We start from the raw sequence: 17,284 nt of genomic DNA on the forward strand, positions 1-17,284 counted from the left end.
AAGCAAGGTTCAAGTTGCCTTCTTCCTGCCCAGTTCAGTTTCTATGGCATTATCCCAAAGAAAAATTCCTGTCTTCACCCTTGGAATTCAAGGGGGCAGTCGATGAGGGGAGACAGGAAACTTGTAGGCAGGGAGTGCATTTGCCTTAATTTCCATACAGCACAATCATGAAACAGCTGGACTCCACAAGCATCACTGCTGTGCAGAACAGGTACGTACCTAAAGCTGAAGTCTGACTAGTGAAGCAGAATTGACTGAGCTTCTCTAAGCATCTTCCCTCTCCTCCTCAACCATCTCACTTGCCTCCATTGAAGCATAACTGGTCACTGCTGGTTTAACACTAGTGATTGAAGAGGTTTCTTCATGCAACCACTGTTAAGCACTGTGCTGAAGCATGACAGACACAGCTGATCTGACTCACAGGAGAAAAGAGCAGAGGTACTACACAGATTTTCTGTAGCTGGGGAAAAAAAAAAAAAGCAATGTGCAATGTTGGGTTTGTAACAGCTTATGTGCCAAGTTCATGTCAGAAATAGGTTCAGGTTGCTCCAGCTGAAGGTTTAAAGATTTTCTTTATTTTGCACAGCACAGAGAAATTGGTAAGCACAGTCCCTTCCCTATCCCAAAGAACATCTGCAATTCACAAACGTAAAGAAAAGGCATTAAAAGGCAGAAAGCAAAGAGGATAGAGCATACTTCAGCTGAGCAGATTAGAAGACTCAATAAAGACGCCTATTGTTACCAACAGAAATACTCGACAGACCACAGACTGAAAACCACCATCTTAAACTAAGCAATCCATGAAAAACAGCAGAGAGCTGCAAGATTAAATTCATCCATGCTCCCCTATCTCCACTGGAAGGTTTATAAACCTCTGCAGATCAAAAGAGTGTGTGCACTGCTGCTATATGAAACCAAGTATTAGTATTTCTGTTACTGTCTCCTTTGTTACCTGATCAGCTGAATCCTCTTCACATTGTCTTGCAGTTCCCACTATCAGCCGTTAACCCCTGGGATCTTTGGGCTGTGGCAAGGGCACAGCCCCAGGTCTCCAAGTCCTGCTGTACCACATCTTGAAGAAATAACCTGATTGTGCCCAGGAGCCAAGTGTTGCCCTCCCCACCCGAGCACAAGGCCAGGGGAGCCGTCACAGATCGCAGCCTTCAGAGACATCTGTGTCACAACAGGGACCGAACTGGTATTGAACCTCGAACTAAGCAGAAAAGTAATCCCCTAAGCTGCAACTTTCCTAAATGCTGGCAGCTACAAACTGCCAACCGGTAACGACAGTTGGCAGCTCCGGTCTGAACTGAGGGTTTTTTTCCATTTAACTCTCCCCTTCTCCCCAGTTCAGCCTGGGCAGCAGCACATAGATGTCCCCACTGTTGTAAGACACAGAATTTTCCACAAGACCTTGGAACACCCTCATGAGCCAGCTCTTCTTATTAAGGACAAATGTTGCTAGTGGGGAGTATCTTACACTGAGGCAATCCTCAACTGCATGTTTATGGTCTTCTCTGCCTGCCCCCACTCCCACAGTGGGACACTTAACAGAAAATGCCTGTCCAGAAGGTGCTAATTTGATGGGGAGCTTTGCCCCTCCCTGTCAGTCAGTCCCTGAGGACATGCTACAACCTCAGGGTGAGGTTCCAGCAAGAGTTTGGTCTGTGAGGTTTTACCAGCAGAAAGATACCTACCACTGCTGGAAAATCCCCTCCTTTACCCACCCCTTTCAGGCCAGCTCTGCAAATCTTCCCAGAGTAAGGTTTCAAGTTGGAAGGATTGGATTCCATGACCTTAGAAGTCTTTTCCAACATAAATTATTCTACAATTCCAAGTCCAACGTGTTGTTTACTGGGAATCTACGCGTGACAAAACAATCCATTCTGTGACAAACCTTTACACAAAATGGGTTACTTTAAAATAAGCCTGGCACCCTCTCAGTTTCTTGTATAAAGAATATCATGCTGTGCCAATCTCCTTTAAGAACACAGTCTGGAGTACAGCACATAGGCATGTGATGCAAAGCAGCAGAATGGCATTCAGATCAGCTGGTGACTGGGCAAGGAAGCACGAGAAACCAAGACAAAAAGTGTCTCCCACAGCAGCTGCACAACAGGTTTGTGTTTCCTAGACCACTTCTAGCCCCTTTTCTTTCACAGATGTGCCAAAGGAATTACCACTGCACAACTATACAAATAGAGTTATCTGATAACCCTACATAACCAAGAAAAGGTACCAATTCCCCAGGCAATTGCCTGGTCTTATCCTCTGCCTAACAGGGTCTTCAGGGACTTCAGTTTTTATTGTGAAAACTGAGCTTTTATAACTTTTATACACATACCTGTGTGTATGCAGCCACGTGAAGTAGGTAATGCTAATAAAAACTCACTTTATATAGACAGATATATATGAAAAATATCCCTTGTGACAGGTATCCAAGCACTCATTAAGCCACAGAAGAGAGTTTATTGGATCTCCTCAAATTCTTTATACAGTTTTGCTGCTAAATGGACACAACACATTGGCATATTGCCTTTAATCTTTATTTCAATCATAAGTCCAACTTGGAAGAAGTGGTAACACATTTAATGGCATCTTTAATAAATAAAATGACAAAAAATCTAGTCCTTGCACAGACACATTACAATCCACTCCAAATTCAATACTGCCAAAACATTGGGGTTTTTTTTCTAAAACTTGCTCCAAAAGTTATTTTTGTTTCAGCACTTAAATACACAGAAAAGTGTAGGATGAGAGAAAATGGATATTCTATTCTGAACAGAACTCGTAAAAACCAATAACTTAGAAACAAAAGATAATTAAATCTAACTGGATTAAAGAATCCTGTTTGAAATATTTTTTGAAAAACCCTGATTCTAACCTTCATATCAAAACATGCAGTTTTGCTGGATCCTATCCTATGTCAGTATACTTATATAGTAAGAACTAAATACCATGTTTTCTTTTTTTTTTTTTAAGGGGAAACTCGCAGTGAAAGCATCAGCCTCCCACACTCACAAAAGTAGTCATGGTCCATATATTCTGCAGTAGTAAACAGCTATTTGTGCCCAGTCCATTGTCTGAACTCCTACCAGACTGGAAAAGCTACTGTAGTTTTTACCCTTTGTTTCTGTACCCATCTCATCCCCAGACCAGCAGCCTCAACAACCTCAGCGAGATGAGAATTCCTGCAAATACAAATCTGCCTGCACAGATCTGACTGCAGGATGAGGACCAACACATCTGATTCTAATTAGAAGCCAGGCATAATTTAAACCTTTTCCTAAATGGACAAAGTCATCACTAGAGAAAAGCTGAACGTCAAGATTTCCAAATTGCAGTTCCGTGTAATTAGCATATCACAAACCAATTACAGCGTCAGTTAATGTAGGAAGAACCACTCTATCACTAAAATTAGTTAAAACTCTCATCCTTCAAGCCTTCAGTGGAAGCTCAGGGCATGCAAGGAATGCATGGGTGGGCCCCCACAGACCTATGCATGCTATACAGGGGAGACAGAAGGTTAAACAAAAGACAAAATTGCACCACATCTGTGCAAACATTTAAACCAGTTTGTTTCAATTAGTTCTCTGCTTATCCCAGCTTGCTGTTGACTGTACTTGGCTACTCCAAGAGAACATGGTGAAGCAGGACTCAATCTGTTTAAGGGAATGAAACATTTTCTGCAGTTATCTTCCCCTCAGCTGACCACATTGTAACAAAAGTGCAATAATTTACAAACTTCTCAAACAAACAGCTATTAAAATTATACATTTTTAGGGAAACAAATTCACTGGTTTAACCATAAAAATATTTCCCCAGGTAACAAACCTTAAAGCATTTGGTAACACAGTATTTCAGCAATAATAAAGAAAAATCCCTTCCACTTGTTACCTAAGACAGAACTGTTAGAAGATTTTGCTTTTACTACACTATTTAAGAGCTTTGCCATCTTGTGAAGACCATGCTGTAATTAAGAATATAACCAGAATTTAAAATAAATGAGCACTGAAATATTAAATTGACTTTCTTAATCTTTCACAAATGAAAACAAGGTAAATCCCAGAGCCAAGTCATCCAGGTACTCAAGAACTTAGGAGACAGTTTACATCCAGAGTCATAAGAAAGCACCACTTTCCATGAAGTATTTTGTATGTCTATTCCTGAAAAGCATATTTAAAGCAGTTCTTTGAGAACTGCTAAAACAGATTCTCATACTAACTGTAGCTTGACTTCCAGAATTCGTGTTTGGGGACATCAGTGACTTTTTGACAAAATTATATTTTGAAAAAAAAAAAAACAACAAAAAAACTTGCTAAATTTGGTCCAAGCATCCAAAAAACAAACAAGGGCACATGGGTCCTTCATTGCTTAATGCTGCTGTTCAGTTAATCGTTAAAAAAAAAAAAAAAAAATAGGTGTATGGCAGTAAGGAATAAAAAGGGCTGCCTGCCCATGACAGGCACAGAACTGTGACAGAATAAATAGTTTCTTCAGAGAGATGTATTAACTGTGATTCTGCCATGTGAGTAACTGGACTGCTACTAACAGAGAACCCTGAAATTTGTATACTATAGCCACAAGAAATGATTGCCTATTTAAAGAAACAGATCAATTTCTAATTAACTGCTTTTACAATCATCATTAGATATGTGAAAAAAAAATTAAAAAATCTTTTAAAATAATTACAAAGAGTGGACTGCAGTAGCAGCTATTCAAGCAAGATTCAAGCACAAGTTTAAATGAAGTTTCAAGCAGGGAATTAGCCTTCTTTGTCGAAAATTTGTACAACTTTTTCAAACACCTAAAAAGATAAAGAAGAATATTAATTTTATGAAGTGTTAAACAGTTACTTCAAGTCAAACCAACGTAAATAGTATTTGACAGCTTTTTAAAAATATACAGGGTTTTTTAGAACATTCACAGTAATTCTTTAACAGTGAAATTGGCATCAATTCTGGCAAACAGACAGAAGAGCAACACTACTTCAGAAGAGCAAAAGCTCATGAAAATGAAAAAGGCAAGGCACTTAAACACAGAAACATTGAAAATATGTTTAGTTGAGCTCATGTTCAAGCAGAACTAATCAATTTCCTAAAGTTATTCACATCTCATTCGGTTCTTCCAGAGTCAAAACGAGAGTTCCACAACCTCCCTCGGTAATACACATCAGTGCTTAATTAGCACACTAATCACACATAGACACATCTCAGAAGAGTGCCAAAAATATGTACCCTGCCACTGCCATCCCCACAGTTTTTTGGCTTATACACTTACTTCATCAACAGATTTAGAGGCATCCACTTTTCTGACTTTTCCCATTCTCTCATACAAATCTATGATAGGCTTAGTGGACTGCAGGTATGTATGAATTCTAGGAGAAAGCACAGGGAAGAAAAAACAAAAACACATTACATAGTAAAATATAAACAGAAGGGAACTGAAAAGTTTTGAAGACAGTACCTCTTTTCCAGGCTCTCCCGATTATCATCACTCCTACCACTGCTCTTGCCTCTTTCAAGACAGCGGCCAACGCAGATCTACAAGAAAAAACATCAAAAAGGATGATTAAAACCAAGAACACAAAGTGCCACCTCGAAAGCAGGAACAAAACAAAGACCCTGAACATCTAAATAGGCCTGAGAAACAAAATACTGTCCAGATCTGGTGGAGGTAATCAGAACTCACAGGGAAAGTTAGATTCTTCCAGAGGAAAAGGATGGTAGCTTTACACTTCATCAGTTTGTTAAAATGGGTTTGGGGTCAGAGGAAGTAAAAGTAACATCAAGCTTTGTGGTTTGACTGGGTCTCCAACCTAAGACATTTAAAGAAGAAAATCACTAGATTTTCAAGGGAGTGTTCAGGCTTTCTGAAAAGCAGCATGTCAAATGAGATTACTAATATATGCCTGCCTGAAAGTCACTGTTTGTAAGGCAAACTGACAAAACTAAGTTATTGTCAGGTAAAATGTTCTTACTTGACATGACTATAACAAAGACTTCAAAAGATAAGTAAAAAAATGAAGAAGGAACTAACCATAGTTAAAAGCTTCCCAATGGACTACGTTTTTAAACCTAAAGTTAAATAAGCAAAGCTGACACATGGCCACCTCATGAATACATTTATCCTACTGATGCAAGAGGACAATGGTTAAAAATAACTTTTTCTTACAGAATGCAATCATAGTAAAAAAAAAAAGCAAACCAAGAAGATCATGTAGGCACTGTCTATTTTTAGATCTAGCAAAAAAAAAAAAAAATCAGAATCCCAAATTAACTCCTCACCAATTGAAAAAATTAATCTTATTTAAGATTTCGAATAGAAAAAAAAAATCCTTTATGTGTTCAGATTAAAAAATAGATGCAAGTAAGTTAAAATAAAAATGCAACAAAACCTCAGGAAGTTGGGGAAAAGGATAAAAGGAAAAAAAGTCAGTTTAAGGTGCTGGGATTCTTATATCAGTTTTATGTTACGCCTCAAGGGCACTGACATATTAAAGAGACAGCATATCATGGCACTTGTTAAATGAATATAATGCATCACTGTCAAAATGCCCTTGTAATCTAATGACTTGCTGAATAGAACATTGATTACTGCTATCCTATAGCACAGCTAGTTACTATGAAAATAAAGATTGCTGCTGCACTTCAGAATTAAAGCAGACATTGTATCGAGTTCATTTTGGACTAAACAACAAATTACTAAGAGTAAGCAGAGTAATATTTCTGAAAAGTAACCAAATAATTTTGTAAAACATACTTAAAGTTTTGATAAATTTTCTTTAAGAATGCAATTACCTGAAGTACTTCTTCAAAATAATTTATTCACATATGATTAGACCAAGAGTCATCAGCTGCCTGTTTCAATAAACATGCAGCTTTTCATCTGTATAAACAAGTTGCCAAAAAATCCTTCAAAATCACAGGCCAAGTTTTCTTTCTACTCTTAAACTAGCCCATTCTACCTGACAGAGTTTTATTTTCTTCTTGAATGATTCTCACAATATTGCAAGAAAGGAAGTTACAGAATGACACACTTCTTTACCTCATTGTCACAATCAAAAAAGAGAACAAAGGAAACATCCGCCTTTCCATCCATAGTCTTATTCCAGCCTTGAAGATTATCTTCATTCCTGGGAAATCCATCAATCAAAAACTTGTTCTTCTGGGAATTGGCAGCCATTGTTTGATCCATAGCCTGATAAAAGATAATTCAATTCACAGTCTCCCACACATACACTGATTTATCTACTTATTAATTTACCCCCAAATGTTGACATGGTAAGTTGAAAAGCATTTATCTTGGGATTATTGCAGATTTACAAAATGTATTTTTGTTTCACCTTCAATGTGTGCTAATTAGTCACTGATGCACCAACGTAGCTATTGTTCACACTGAATTAATTGGTTCATAAAGCTCAAAATCTCTTAACACAAATCCCAGCTTTAAAGTTGACTTTCCACAAGATACTGGAAAGCGTTGTTACACAGTAAGACATCAAAACATTCCTGATCTAGAATTAATTCCAGCAGAAAAGCTCCAGAAAAATGTAGTGCCATGAATAACAGAAGCCTTTTCTGTCTTAAAGGAGGTACTCTCATTGTTTTCATGGACATGTAATAAGGATAAAGGCTGGAGCTTACCTTTCCACAAGAACATCAGGAGATGCTCTTCTCCTTCACCTGACTATCTATTTTGATAAAATTTACAAATCTTAGTGCCTTTAAGGCCTCTACCCTCCAATCAAATATGACCGAGCAGACCAAGAGGGTCAACAGCTAATGCAGGGAAATAAAAAAAATACAGTTTCACTGATTTCCCTAGAGCTACTAAAAAATAAAATAAAATAAAAATAATCCCTTCTCACAGATCCCCAGGTATCAGAGGACATTACCTCTCCAGCAGTCGGAAAGAAACACAAATGGTTGCTGAGAGAAGCACCTACGTGTCTGCCAACTCACAGCGCTGGAGGAAAGGCAGCTCTATCAGAACACAGCCACTGCTTTGTTGCTTAGCCTGCAGGAGTGACCCTGCAAGGAAATAGCCCTTTCCTTACCCTCTTCAGCAAGCTGATCGTTATTTCAACTGGTACAATTTCCCCCTCCTTAATGTAGTTCTCAATGAGTTCTCCATACTGTGAGCCCGGCCTTTTCCGCTCATCCCGGAGGAGGTCACCGGCAGAAAGGTGCGTGTAGCCGTATTTCTGGAACATGCAAAACAAACAGGCACAGGATCCCTTCAGTTCGGATATGTGCAAGGTTAACATCAGGCAACAGTGTCAACCCTATTTATCTTTGCATTGCAACAGAAAAACACAAGGAACAGCATCATGCTGGTGATGGATCTATTCGCTCTTCAGTGAGCAGTCTGACAATATAGCACACCACGCATGGAAAGCGCAGCCAGAGAATCATAGAATCATTAAAGCTGGAAAAGACCTCCAAGATCATCAAGTCCAACCTTTGACCAAACACCATCATGCCAACTAAACCACAGCACTAGGTGCCACAAACAGGCATTTCTTAAACACTTCCACGGATGGCGACTCCACCACTTCCCTGGGCAGCCTGTTCCAATGCCTGACACCCATTTTAGTGATGAAATTCTTCCTGATGTCCAACCTGAACCTCCCTTGGTGCAGCTTGAGGCCATTTCCTCATGTCCTGTTGCCAGTTGCTTGTGAAAAGAGGTCGATCCCCACCTTGGTACAACCTCCTTTCAGATAATTGTAGAGAGAGTGACAAGGTCTCCCCTGAGCCTCCTTTTCTCCAGGTTAAAGGCCCCACCAGCTCTCTCAGCTGCTCCCCATAGGACTTACTCTCTAAACCATTCACCAGCTTTGTTGCCCTTCTCTGGACATGCTCCAGCACCTCAATGTCTTTCCTGGAGTGAAGGGCCCAGAACTGGACATCTCTGAGTAAAATGCTCAAGAGGGCTTTGGTCAGGTATTTGTGTATAGCTTTCAAAGGCAACCTTGTTATCTTTGGAAACAAGACAAGACAATAATTTTCTCTAACTACCTACTTAAAGAAAAGCAGATGAGGTGATTCCAGGTCCTTTGGAGCTGGAGTAATATCCCAAGCATAAGTCAGAAATCCTTATGTTCCTGTGGTGGCTCTGGCACCAACTTCCGCCTCCACCTTGGTGCAATCACCTATAACACAGCAGCTGCACAAAAGGACCTCCTGCACTCCTCCAAACCCACTCCTCCACGCCTGCCCCTGCTACTTCCTTTCCTGGGATGAACATGACAAACTCAGGGCAGCCCTTGAAGAGGATAGTGCCTTCTTCCTAAGGATGACGTGGCAGATGAAGGTAAAACAGCTACACTGGTGCCACCCTCTGTCAGCCGTGTACAGTAAACAAAAAGAGCAGAGAGATCAGGTTCAGATCATCAATCTGATGGCAGCATGCAGGAAAACAGCACACACCATTGCTCTTCTCTTTCACCTCAAACTACAGCTAAAAAAGGTCACTAATACAAAATACCAATGAAAAGTATTTATTACACTTGAATTTCTCAGACATTTATCATTGTAAATAGACACCTAGTGCAAGCATAAAAATATATTCCTACCAAAGAGAAAGACATTGTTATAAAGGAGATTTCAGAGCACAAAACTATAATTTTTCTCAGCTCATTTAACACCACAAGAAAACTGACCACATGTACTATGCTCCTCGACCAAGTATAGTCCATAAAAACAGGCAATAAGGACATCTCCTTAGTTATTACCCAAGCTAGCTGGATATCCAAGAGCACACATACACATTCTCATCTTAAAGTTTTTACACAAAACAAAAGCAACAGCAAAAAACTTCAGGGTTAGCAGTTTGGCTGCAGCAACATCCAAAAGCAAATTTCAAACAAGGTGTCTGAGAGGCATAATAATGTGACTATACACTTCGTGAGGCTGTGAACTTGGGACTAAAAGCTTGGCTACTGGACTAGGTACAACAGAAATATTACACAACCCACTAAGTGACTCTAAAACATTTCAGTTGCTTTCCAATTTCACCCACAAAAGCATGGCAAGTTAGTTCTGCCATAGTCATAATTTAAGAAGGGATATAATTACCTAAATCTCCAAAACTGTACACAGTTGGCAAAAAAAAGAAGCAAGATTTTACTGTAAATAACTGTGAAGAAAAAGCTTCACTGTTCCAGACATTCTCTGTAAGCTCACTGTACTCCTGCTTTAATGTGCATTGCATTTGGATATGCCTACTTAATTGCAAATCTAAATATTAACTATGACCTACAGAAGCCATAAACCAGAATAAATCTTTCCTTATAAGCACGAAACATTACTCTGCTGAAGAACTAAATTAACATCTAGTTCTTCTTGCTGAAGTTAAAGAACAGTGATTTTTTTAACATCAAATTTCTACAAAGGAGAAAACAGGAGGAAAATATAATCCCTTCAGTTTTAGAGGATTACCAAACCATTTAATTTTCCTTGGCATTTCCCTTTTCATGCATGAAAACAAAATTGAGTCAGACAATTTTTGGAATTCTCTGTCTTTTGCAAAGCAAACTAAAGTAGTTTTTAACAGCCAAACTGGGAAGGAAAAGACAGAAGTGTTTTAAAGTGCTGTTGTACAAATAGACTTGTTTTAGATAACAATAAATTGTATTCAAGAGTAACCTTCAGAATGGCTTAACCAGGCAATAAGAAAAACAAACCTCTCCTTCAGGGGCAAAACATGTATTTGTTAACTGTACTGAGCCAAGAGCCAAGGAAAACATGTCGGTTTAAACAATGCAAACAAGCAGGGAGAACGGCTTGGCTGCTGCTCACACACAGAAGGCTTCAGAGATGTGGCACTCGAGCTACTCTTGCCAGTTTTAATCAAGGCATTCAGGGCACAAAGTTTTCTTTCATCTTAGGTGAGATAAACCCTCAGCAAGAGTCCTGAATTGGGGCAAATCATCACAACCCCAAGAGCTCGCAGAAGGGGCTGTGATGTGACTGCAAGGGTCAAAACACTTTTGTATCTTGACAAGGTTTGCCTTGTGCCAGCAGGACTTTCCAGCAGTGCCAAGTCCATCTTGGTGCAATCCCCAGAACGTGACTTGTTGCCACTACTGCCTAATCCTTCTCCTCTGCAATCAAAAAGGGAGCAGGACTGTGGTTGCTGAACAATGAAAAAGCAGTTTCTCCAGTTCTTGCAGGATGCATTATGTCAGACTGAAAGGAAGACTTGAAGAGAAACTAGGTTAAAAAAAATTTCCAAATACTCAGACGCCAAGCACCTAAAATCTGGACAGATTTTGAGATTACAGAGAAGAAAAAAGAAAATATGGAATTAACTATTCTGAAATGTTTCAGAGATAATGTCTTCTGCTATGCTAGCAGACTGGCATGGTGTTCTAGAAGAAGGAAAAAAAAAGATCAAATCAGTAAGTTGCTATTGCACTAGTTCTCATTATTTTTAAAACTATTTTTATGTTAGGAGAACCATAATTCAAAACATACAAAAATCAACTGTGAATGAAAAAGTTCTGCTTTCAGCACCACTCTAGACATCTTCCACCTTTGCTTTAAAAAATAAAAAAAATAAAACATAACAAGTAAAAAAAAAAAAGATAAATCCATCCCAGTGAAGTGGGAAGGCAAGCTCAAGTCTCCATCAATCCCACCACAGCGGTGTTCCTCAGAACAGCACTCAGCAGCACTGGATAGAGCAGAGCAGGGCACTGCTCACTTGTTTGTCTCACAGTGGCCTGTTCACTCAGTCCCCAGGCAGCAGGACAAACTGGGACACACAGGCTGTGTGCTCCACATCTCCACATGACAACCCGAGACCGCAGCCTCCCTGGGATGCCCTTCTCTCCCGTCCCACAGCCCTTCCAGCTTTCTCCTGTCAGCCAGGATTTGCAACTTCCACTCCACAGACAGAACATGCTTTGTTTTCGGTAAATGCAATAAACAGATGAATAGAAGTGAAAACACATGAGTCATATCTGTGTCAGGCTGGAATCAGGCAGAGCCTGCCCCGGCAATCTCGAGGCAGCAAGAAAGGATCAGTGGTGAGCGGCAGCTGCCGTGGGGACTCCTGACACGGACCCCTTTCAAGGGGCACAGCGTTTATTTCTGATTCAGCCCTGTGTGGTCCAGCAGCACATCTCTCCACTAAACACACAGCTTGAGACTTCCTTAAGTGAGCAGAAGCCAAGAAAAAGCAAGAGAAACACAAATTACTCCTCTGACCTTGACTCTTAGCTTAGCTTATCGTTGTTAGTTCGAAAATGAAAGTCACAGGGCTTAAGATTTAAACAAATAAAATACAAACTTTTATTGCCCTAGTGCTGACCTGTCATATCTTGGGAAACCTTAATAAAAAAAAACAAAGTTTTGGCTACATACACCATTCAAGAACTAGTTAAAATAAAAATAGAACTGTGTGAAGCCTGCAACCTTCATATTTTTTTTTTAACCTAGAAAGCTTTTGCTTCTCCTATTAGAACAGGGAATTAAAGCTTTGGGGTACAGATTATAATGCAGTAGCAGACCTTCCATCTGCTTATTCCAAATAAAAAAAAAAATTTAAGACATTTTCTTAGTTTGAAATATCTTCTTGCCTCTGGGGGAAGAAAAACAAACAAAAAAACCACATTAACAAAACCAAAATGTACAAAGGAGATCCCACTGACAGTGCCTGCAGGGAAGAGGGGGGCAAACAGGGCACCCCAGTGCTTCAGGAGGATTGAGCTCAATAAAAGGCACCCAGTATGTTTGGGGAAGTCCAAAATTCAACACCCAGTGTTCTGCAAAATGGAAGCATACAGGGATAAATCTTCAGGGGGAAGATTTAAATTATCACTCACCATATTTAAAAAAAAAAAAAATAGGAAAAAAGCTCCAAAGTTCAGAAATATAAATTCCTATTCCAAAAAACAACTATGAGAACTAAAGGCTAAGAAGAATACTAATACCAGACACTCGTGAAAGAGCTTTCAGAAGTTGAGTTTAAAGCAAACAATTAAAAAAAAGTTTTTATTTCAAGGAAGTTAATGCCGTCTCTCAGCAGACTTCCAGAAGACAATTTACATGACAGCAAAACCTAAATCCTCTGCTACTTTCAGAGGAGTGTTTCTGATACAATGAGTTGTTCTTTGCATTGTTTCCTTCACCCTAGGAAATCTTCTTATCATATATCCAAAGCAACTTAACAGCTTTTTCTATTTGAATATTAACTTATGCTCTTATAAAAGGAGAAGGCTCAGCATCCCACCCTGTGGAATTAATTTAGATTTAACCACAAATATACAGTCTAGGGTTGTGGTGGAGGTGAATTATATTTTAGGCACTTATAAAGGGATGTCTTGCATACCCCAAATCCCTACAGATCACCTTGCTAAAACAAAGAAGACAAAAAATACAAGTCAAATCTTGCTTGAAATAACAACAAATGATTTAGTTATTATTCTTTGCACCAACCAAAGAGCTTTGCATCTCAGGCAAAGGCTGTAAGGATTTAAAATTCAAGTACAAGAAAGCGTATTTTGTGCAGATTTGACAAACGTATTTTTTTCCCCTTGACTTTACCACCGTGATTTCATAAGCAAAGTTCAGAAGTCAGCGATAAGACTCATTCATTTTGTCCTATGCACACATAACTATCTCACAGTCACAGAAAATACACTGTAGAAAGCACGAAGGTTATTGCAAGAACCTGCATTCAAATGACATCACTCAACTACCCGCTCAAATATTCTGCCTCACATGACAGCTACACGACAGTCCCAGATGATGCCAAGCTCCACCTAACAGAGCTGCGGAAGGTTTCAGGAGTTAATCTGCAGAGCTGGAAGGGAGAGGATAAGAACTTAAGAGGGAATGCTGCTTTATCCCTATCTAAATAGAAGGAAGTGCTCCAGAGGAGCAGCAGTTCTGCTGCATTTGCATTTCCCTGACAATTCTGTGCGTTCGTGGAACATACAAGAGTCGAGTCTTCCCTCTGTGTCGGGGAAAGCCAGCCTGGCTCAGCTGTCTCACCCAACCTTATCTGTGGAGATAAAGAATCCTAATCACTTACCTGCTGTTCCCTTCCCTACACTGTGTCAATACCCATTTCCGCTTGTTATTATGTCTTCTTCCCTCAAATCATTTCTCCACTTGGGTCCAAGTTTGGCATGAACACATGCCTTCTCTAGAATCAGGGATTTCAGCACACACATACTGAGCAGTCATGATTTAGGCTAGTACTTAACAAATACATATTTCACCTCCAACACGGGATGCCCATCTCCCTTTTTTGGGAACATAAAGTGTAGTCAGCAAAACAATTACAACACTTCTTTGAGAAATCATTCCAAGGTACTAAGTAACGTAACACCTTTACTCTACAAAAGACAGACACCCTTGGTTTTTAATAAAAATAGTTTGATGTTAAAATAATACAGGATCTCACCTCAGCCAAATGAGACTTCTTCCACATGTGATGTGCTCTGTCCCAGATCTCCAGTATGAATAGCAACCAAGACATATTTATAGCTCATACTGACTTTTTGTTCAGCACAACCTTCAGATTTACAGCAAGATACTGGGTCAGAGTCATTCCAAATGCAAACTAATATTATTCAGTCCATTTACAACAAGGATGAATGAGGTTTATTATGACTCAGCTACAGGCCCTTTTCTCTGTGGCAAGCTGCCAACAGGGTTCAAAATGCAAATAAAAACACACTTTCAACCTAAATACAGCACTGACTACGTTAGGTCCCTTTGCCCGCCTGCACCAGGGCTCTCTGGGGGCTGCCAGGGGCCAGGCCGAGGATTTGTGCTTTAAAAAGCCACTGCTCTTCAGTACTTCTGCTGTGTTTCACCCACACTTCCCTGCTCCTGTCCACTTTTCCTAAGTTTTCCAGCAGCTTTGCATCAGTCCAACTCTCCCTCAAGCTACCTCAGACCTTCTCTCCCCCAGGTTTTAGCCAGTGACTCCCACGGAGCTATCTGAGCAAGCAGGACGGCTATCTATGGGAGTCAACAGGTCCGAGTGCTTTCCACTGTCAGCCCACTGACTTCCATAAACTTCTTTCCATGCAGTGAACAGGATTAGCAGAACTAAAGCAAATTTGCACTATTATAATTTGGATTTCACTTTCCAGGCTTAGAGAAGAGAAGAAAATAAATACAGCACAAGCAAAATTTTTCTTTTCCATCTTCCCTTTCTAGCTGCAAATACAATTTGAGCAGCAATGGCTCATTTGAACTCCTCCTAATAAAGTGGTCTTTATCCAATTATATCAGCCTATCCAGCCAAAGGCATTTATACTTCTAAACAGAGGCCAGCAGCCACACACAAGGTACTTCAGCCCTGAGGCTACACTAATGGTTTGGTGAAAGCCATTAATGACAGCCTACAAGATTCCCCTACAGTTTAAGCTCATTTGTTTGCTGCATGCCAGAGGCTGAATTTGACCTTACCAAAAAGGCTTTATGAGCACCACGAACCTTTCATTCCACAATTTAATTTAATGAATATGCTGGTTTGAATGCGAGTCTGTAATTTGAGGTTGAAATCCTGCAGAACTAAAGTCATAACGGCATTTTTCAGTCTGGGCCAAATTCACATAACTCAGTTATACAATACTGAGGTCTGGGATATAACAGCAGCGTGGATAAACTGTAACAGCACTGCCAGGGCACCACCAGAACAGACAACACACACAGCGTGTCCATTCCAGGAGTTCTGGAATTCTTTCCCACCAATAGTTTCAGGAACAAGGGCATCACCACAGTTCTTAGACATTTCTTTCAGTGAGGGTATGGATAAGCTTTGATCCTACATGGCTTTTAATCAGTAAAAATACATACAACTGCTCAGAAAAAAAAATGGAAAAAAAAAAATCAAAGAGCTGTTTCAAATCCAACATACACACATGTTTGGAAGCGTTCAGCCTTAACTACTTCCGTAATTATCCACCTGAATACAGTATAATTACCCCTGTGGTTTTTGGTTTTTAAAAGGGCAGCACTACACCATGCAGCATTCACCGTTCCTTCTTAGATACTTGTTCTGTCTCAGAGCGCTGTAAAAATGTATTTGGAAAACTGAAAATCTGATAATATAACTGAAAGCTTTGTCAAATTATGCTGCCAGTTTTAGTCTCTTTGAAAAGCAGGAACAAGATCTGTGGGATCAGGACATTCCTTGACCTCTACCGTACTCTGTCACAGAACCAAATTTTCATTCTATTTTTAACATTTTAGTTCTACAACTTACTGAGATGGCACCGAGCCAGAAAGCCAACACCCTGCAATGCCTGCTGCGCCAACTGTTACATTTATGGGACGGGCTTCAGAAGACACGGACCTTGATCCCACACATGTGAAGCTAACGTGTTCCCAATCGCCGTGGGACACCTCAGATCCACTTCCAGGCCACGACACCGGCAGTCTAAGCATCTGAGCCACCTATGTGGCCGTGCCAACGTGTAACAGAGCCACTCACCCGGGATGGGCTGCAGGACCGGCCTGGCAAGGCAGCTCCCCCGGGCAGCCGGGAATGTCTCCAGGGCCGCTGTCCCGCCCTTCCACCAAGGCACAGCGGGGCAGCCTCCAGACCCTAAGCGGGTGTCCCCAAAGTCGACACAAAAACCCCAAATGGGTGTCCCCAAGTCAGAAGCCAGCGCAGGCAGACCCACTGGCAGAGTGGGATCCCGCGGGGCTGAGGGAAAAGGCAGGAGAAGGGATAAAGGCTAGGCGGCCTGATAGGGGCAGGAGTGGGGGCTGCCCCACCACTTCACCAGCTAAGGGGGAGATGTGGGTCAGTTATGTTTATTTATCGCCTCCAAGGGGCGGGGGACGGACGACAGCTCCACAAGAGACCAGACCGCAGGGCAGGTTCGGAGGAGGACACGCTGCCCCAAGCGACCCTCGCAAGGAGGGTCACGGACCCCTCTGCGGGGGATCCGACACCTCCCAGAGCCCCCCGGGGCCGCCCCGCAGAGCCCCCACCAGTGCCCCCGTCTCACCTCCACGATGCGAGCGCACTGCGTCCCCTTGCCCGCTCCGGGCCCGCCGAGGACGAAGACGACGACGGGCTTCATGAGGAGAAGGAGGCGGCGGCGGAGCAGCAGCAGGACAGCGGCGGCGGGGCGGCGGCCGTGCGGCGGCCGTGCGGCGGGCGGGGAGCGGCGGGGGCGGGGGCCGGGGCCGTGACCGGGGCTGGGGCTGTGGCGGAGCCACCGCCGCGCTGTCCCCGCGGCAGGAAAGTGCTTCCGGGTCCTGGGCGGGGCGGGACGGACACGTGGGCGCCGCCGGGGCTCACG

The 17,284-nt window shown here is 41.5% G+C and overlaps 1 protein-coding gene across 2 annotated transcripts; it reads right to left on the reverse strand.

Moving 5' to 3' along the window:
* Positions 1-2,893: 2,893 nt before the first annotated feature.
* On the reverse strand, positions 2,894-17,200 carry CMPK1 (cytidine/uridine monophosphate kinase 1). 2 transcript variants are annotated; one of them, XM_017824729.1, is made up of 6 exons: positions 16,988-17,200; positions 8,060-8,206; positions 7,048-7,200; positions 5,467-5,543; positions 5,281-5,377; positions 2,894-4,807 (listed from the first exon to the last, which is right to left on the reverse strand). In XM_017824729.1, exons 1-6 carry the CDS (start codon positions 17,060-17,062, stop codon positions 4,766-4,768), a joined length of 591 nt encoding a protein of 196 aa, XP_017680218.1. In that variant the 5' UTR covers positions 17,063-17,200; the 3' UTR covers positions 2,894-4,765. The 2 variants fall into 2 exon arrangements, with proteins under 2 accessions (XP_017680218.1, XP_017680219.1); XM_017824730.1 differs by lacking the exon at positions 16,988-17,200 and adding an exon at positions 14,422-14,480.
* Between the last annotated feature and the right edge of the window lie 84 nt (positions 17,201-17,284).

Source organism: Lepidothrix coronata, unplaced genomic scaffold (assembly GCF_001604755.1).
Source record: "Lepidothrix coronata isolate B3197 unplaced genomic scaffold, Lepidothrix_coronata-1.0 Scaffold112, whole genome shotgun sequence".
Lineage (NCBI taxonomy): Eukaryota > Metazoa > Chordata > Aves > Passeriformes > Pipridae > Lepidothrix > Lepidothrix coronata.

Excerpts from the sequence above, each read along its gene's own strand:
- CMPK1 (XM_017824729.1), bottom strand. The coding sequence starts at position 17,062 with ATGAAGCCCGTCGTCGTCTTCGTCCTCGGCGGGCCCGGAGCGGGCAAG. Across the intron at positions 8,207-16,987 it reads AGTGCGCTCGCATCGTGGAG|AAATACGGCTACACGCACCT; the intron begins GTGAGACGGGGG and ends TGCATGTTCCAG. Across the intron at positions 5,378-5,466 it reads CGGGAGAGCCTGGAAAAGAG|AATTCATACATACCTGCAGT; the intron begins GTACTGTCTTCA and ends GCTTTCTCCTAG.